This window comes from Labrus mixtus, chromosome 1 (genome assembly GCF_963584025.1).
Source record: "Labrus mixtus chromosome 1, fLabMix1.1, whole genome shotgun sequence".
NCBI lineage: Eukaryota > Metazoa > Chordata > Actinopteri > Labriformes > Labridae > Labrus > Labrus mixtus.
The window spans coordinates 12,298-17,500 of NC_083612.1; the positions used below are offsets into that span (position 1 = coordinate 12,298).

At 43.1% G+C, this 5,203-nt stretch overlaps 1 protein-coding gene and 1 long non-coding RNA gene across 5 annotated transcripts in view; one reads left to right on the forward strand and one right to left on the reverse strand.

The window, feature by feature from the left end:
• Positions 1-291: 291 nt before the first annotated feature.
• LOC132973362 (ATP-binding cassette sub-family C member 12-like) overlaps positions 292-5,203 on the reverse strand; it is a 38,354-nt gene continuing 33,442 nt past the window's right edge. For all 4 annotated transcript variants that reach the window (XM_061037162.1, XM_061037967.1, XM_061038804.1 and 1 more), the window contains 9 exons: positions 4,183-4,320; positions 3,893-4,082; positions 3,699-3,788; positions 3,361-3,550; positions 2,393-2,552; positions 2,094-2,172; positions 1,786-1,899; positions 817-981; positions 292-744 (listed from right to left, as the gene is read on the reverse strand). In XM_061037162.1, the coding sequence (XP_060893145.1) occupies positions 652-744; positions 817-981; positions 1,786-1,899; positions 2,094-2,172; positions 2,393-2,552; positions 3,361-3,550; positions 3,699-3,788; positions 3,893-4,082; positions 4,183-4,320 (1,219 nt within the window). In that variant the 3' untranslated portion in view covers positions 292-651. The remainder of the gene's footprint in view (positions 745-816; positions 982-1,785; positions 1,900-2,093; positions 2,173-2,392; positions 2,553-3,360; positions 3,551-3,698; positions 3,789-3,892; positions 4,083-4,182; positions 4,321-5,203) is intronic.
• On the forward strand, positions 2,126-2,526 carry LOC132975671 (uncharacterized). The gene is made up of 2 exons (XR_009673333.1): positions 2,126-2,263; positions 2,362-2,526. It is a non-coding gene; the product is annotated as an uncharacterized LOC132975671 (long non-coding RNA).

Sequence of the window (5,203 nt, forward strand, 5' to 3'; positions counted from 1 at the left end):
CTAACCCTAACCCTAACCCTAACCCTAACCCTAACCCTAACCCTAACCCTAACCCTAACCCTAACCCTAACCCTAACCCTAACCCTAACCCTAACCCTAACCCTAACCCTAACCCTAACCCTACCCTAACCCTAACCCTAACCCTAACCCTAACCCTAACCCTAACCCTAACCCTAACCCTAACCCTAACCCTAACCCTAACCCTAACCCTAACCCTAACCCTAACCCTAACCCTAACCCTAGAGAACACATAGAACAAGAGGAACATGCAGCACAAAGGGAAACACATCATTGTATTCCAGTCTTTATGACAGCATCAACAAGTTTATGTTCAGTCATTCATATTTTCTCTACAAAGTTGTGAAAAATCAGAAGCTCACATTCAAAGGTTGTTGTGTTTTTTCTAAAGTAGAAGAAAACAGTCACAAATAAATCAATAAATATTGTTTTTAAAATATACATCATCAAATCACATTCTCAGAGTACATATGTTAAAGAAATTATCTATCTACAGTAACGTTGTATTTTTCAGCCCATCTCTCCATCTGCAGCATGTTCATCCAACATACAACAACAGGCTGTGAGTCTCAGTTATCCTGGGGTTTGTGATGCTGTGGCTGTGCTAACCCAGGTGGAGCTTCAGGTGGAGCTTCAGCTGTTCACAGTGTTGGCAGCGTTCAGGAGGGAGGAGAACAAAGAGTCTGGTCTTTGTTTCAGCACATCTGGATGATCTAACTCTGCCACCTGTCAGACACGATGGATACAGTCAGTTTAAGGGTCATCAAAACGTCATCTTCCTATGTTCCTTTTTGTTACCTCTCCATTGTCCATGACCAGAATGCGATCTGCGTCTACCACAGTGTTGATGCGATGGGCGATGGTGAGCATGGTGCAGTCCTGGAAGGCTTCTTTAATTGTTGCCTGGATCAAAGAATCTGTCTCTGAATCGATGGATGCAGTCGCCTCATCCAAGAGAATGATCTGATGGACAACAGGAGGTACAATGAGAGCAGTCCAAGAGATGGAAATGGAAGGTGGAAAGCTAAGTAGACACAGGGTAGCTGCTAAATTATCACGAATGAAGAGGTCAAAAAGCTCAAGCAACACTTGTAGTAAAAATATGAACTTTATGAACTTTATTAGACCAACATGTTTGGCCTTCATCAGGGTCATGAAACGGTCCTGAATAAATGATAGGACAGCACAAGACACTTGGTAAGTGATGATTTGATGACAGAGTTAAGACTCCACACACAGTAGTCAGTCATAGACACAGGAAGTGGGGAGGCAGGTGATGTAAAATGGAGAAAATCAGGAGCAGTTTCATTGGTGTTGCTGGTTTACTTGTTTAATTTGTTAATTCCTTGTGTTGTTGCTTGTTATTTTCTGTCTTATTTGGTAATTGTCTATCTTAGTGTTTTGTGGGTTTATTTATCTTAATGTTTCCTAGTTTAGTCTTTAGTGTTTCCTGTTTTATTTTGTAATTTCTTATTCTTGTCGGTTGTTTCCCCCATGTCGGTGTGAGTTCTCTTCGTTCATGTGTTTTCATCGTGGCTTCCTGTGTTTTGACATTTGGTGGATTTTTTCAGTTTGGACATTTACAAAAGTACAACAAGTAGCCTTTTTGTTTAAGAAATATTTCAGCTTTGATCTGCACTTGTGTCCACTTCCTTTTTATTATTCCTCAAACGTGACAGTCGCAGCAACTTCGAGGTGTTTGTGGAAAAAGCAGTTATAAAGGAAAGTGAAAATATCTCAGGATTAGGGTGGAATCCATGTACAAACCTTGGAGTTGCGGAGTAGGGCTCTAGCCATACACATTAGCTGCCTTTCTCCAACAGAGAAGTTCTCTCCATTCTCCAGAACCTGAGCCTTTAGTTTTCCCTCCAGTCGAACGATCTGAAGAAGAAATGTTTTATTTTTATGAAAAAAAACATTTCTTTTTATCCTGACACTCCATGAGAAGAGCACTGTTCATAGTTTGGTCCATCCATCACACATAACCGAAAGCAGAGGATTCAAAGATAATGCTGTATACCTGCGTAAAGCCTGGACTACACCACTGTCTGTGTTCATGTGTTGTGTATACATACTGAATCCTTCATGTAGGTCTTCTCCAGAACTGCCCAGATCTCCTCATCTGTGTAGTTATTGAAGGGGTCAAGGTTGTACCTGTAGGCAAACACACCCTTTATCTCTGTGACTTGATGTGTGTGTGTGTGTGTGTGTGTGTGTGTGTGTGTGTGTGTGTCTGTGTGTGTGTGTGTGTGTGTGTGTGTGTCTGTGTGTGTGTCTGTGTGTGTGTGTGTGTGTGTGTGTGTGTGTGTCTGTGTGTGTGTGTGTGTGTGTGTGTGTGTAAAGCTCTGCAGAGTAACATGTTAGCTGTGCTTACCTGATTGTGCCAATAAACAGCACAGGATCTTGAGGGATGATTGACAATTTACTGCGCAGATCCTGCAGACCAATGGACATGATATCCACTCCATCTATCAAAATGGTTCCTGCTGCCGGCTCCACAAGCCTGAATAGAGCCACACCTATAGAAGACTTCCCTACAGACAAAAAGCAAAGTCTACCTCAGCACAGTATCCCTAATAGTTTACAGAGGAGAGTGTTTCTGCAGAACACCTGGGTATATTAATCCAACAGGTGCTGCCAAGACACAGGGCTGTCAAAGATTGTACACATTAAGTTTCAGTTTACTGATTTATGGTACAGCTTTTATGTTCAATATGTCTAATCACATGTAGTATGGAAGCCCTAAGCAGACATTTAATATACCCCTTATTCTGTGATAAAGGGTAAATGTCTCCAATTCTTTGTTCTCATTATCTCAAGATTACAACCATTGAGGTTTTTGGTTCTCTGCCATGGTTCACTCTTGTTTACATACTTTATTCCTTGTTTTGTTGCTCTGTTTTCATTTCCTGTTTTAGTTCGTCTTTTCTAAATTCACCCTGTGTGCATTTCCCATACCTAATGTTTGCTGTCTTATTTATTATTCATTGCCTTTTGTGTCATCTCTTGTTTAACCGGTTGCCCTTGTTTTAATTCTGCGACCAGTCTTTAGTGTTTCCTGTTTTAATTTGAAGTTCTTGTCTTACATCCTCCATTTGTCTACGTTCCTGTTTATTTTCCTGGTGGCTCCTTGTTATTTCTCAGATTGGTATTCATGTAAAAACCCTGCAGATTGGTATTCATGTAAAAACCCTGCAGATTGGTATTCATGTAAAAACCCTGCAGATTGGTATTCAAGTAAAAACCCTACAGATTGGTATTCAGGTTAATTTCTGTTCTACTAAATCTGTCTTTAAAAAGCACAAAACACAAATGTTTGGAATAAAAACAATCAAGTCTTACCAGATCCTGTCCTTCCCACAATGCCTAACTTCTCTCCGGCTCGGATTGGGAAATTGAGCTTGTTGAGGACGATGGGTGTATTCTCTCTGTACCTCATCTTATAGCCCTGGAAGGTGATGGCGCCGCTCTTTGGCCACTCCTCTGGGATTTGAGCCCCCTTTATGTGTCTGGGGGCCTCAGACGTACAACCCTGTTAAGCAACATAATCACTTGTTTCAGAGAGGAGGAATCTTGGGTGGGGGGTTACAGTTAGAGTGAGGGGGGTTAAAGTTAGAGTGAGGGGTTAAAGTTATAAGAGAGAGGGGGGTGAGGGGTTAGGGTTAGGGAGTCAGTCTCACCATGATGTACTCCATCAGTCGTTCCACTGAGTTGAATCTGGCCTCCACTTCTGTTGCCTGCCTCACTACGAACTGAAGCGTGCCTGTTAACTGGAAAACACAAAAAGAAATGTTTGGTTTAGTGGTGTACCCTACCCTAACCCCTCACCCTTTTAAGAGATAAAGCACATGTAGGGTTAGGGGTTAGGGTTCACCTGTATGGTGTAGGACAAGGCCAAGCCTTTCATTGAAGGACTGATGAGCTTGTCACTGCTGAGCACGATGAGCAGAGCCACTAAGAAGGTCATGGTGGTCGCCATGAAGTCCAGCCAGAACGAGAGCCAGCGAGTCCCCGAGTGAAACAGGAGGTAATGGTTGGAGTTCAGGTCGTTCAGTGTCTTAAACCTACAACAGGAAGTCCAGGATACAGATCAGAAATCATCAGAAACTAAAGGATTGTCTTGTTGAGGATGGGGTTAGGGGGTTAGGGTTAAGGGGACCGTACCGTTGAATGTGGCGCTCTCTGATGTTGTAGGCATGGATGGTGCTGAGGCCCTGCACGGTGGACGTGGTCAGAGAGATGCAAGGAGAGCGACTGATGTTTTCCATCTTCTTCATGAGACGAATACTCCTCTGAAACACGCTGCAGACGAATCAGAACCCACTGTCAACTCTAAATAATCCTTTCAGGGTTAAAACATTTAATCTTCACCATCAGAGAGGGTTAGGGTTAGAGGGGGGGTGGTGAGGGGTTAGGGTTAGAGAGCACTCAGGGGCCTACACGTTCAGACAGGTGTCTGTCACGCTGTAGGGTTAGTTTCTGTAGTCTCTATATTAAAAGTTCAGGGGCCTCATGTATAAACGGCGTGCCCACTAATATGTTGAGTACGCTGTACGTGTTTCACGCACACGTCAGGAAGTATAAAAATCAGCGCGACGTGACAACACCTTAGCCACTCAATTTACTGTTTTACAAAGTGGGATGAATGAAAACATGTTTTTCATAGTTTGAGGAAAGGGTTAGGGTCAATAAAGTTTTCTTTTGTGAGATGTTAGTTAGTTTCATGACCCAAAGGAATGAGTCGCACTCCGAGCCTGTAGCACGGCACACAGTGTAGCAAACCAACCCAGTGTGACTACAGAACCTGACTCGGTGCCGGACACCAACCCAAACGCAGCTAGCGAGGACGCCACCTGACTGGCGCCCCTTGGATTCAGTGGTCAGCTGATTTGGAGACATTGGCCTCAGATACAGCGTCAAATACCCGAGAAACAAAACACCTAAGAAAATGTGTTTTCTGTCATCAGTCACAAATACCTGAACTTCACAGGCTGAAATCTTCTTACTGTAGCCGATATTAGCAGCCACGTTTTACAACCTCTCTTCCTGCAGGACTCAGGACTGTGGATTAACATGTTGGTTACTTTTTACCATGAAACAAAGGAACTGATCAATGATTTAAGTCTCCCACTTAGACAGGCTCTGGAGGACAGGATATTATAAACATTTACAACACCTGGAGTAA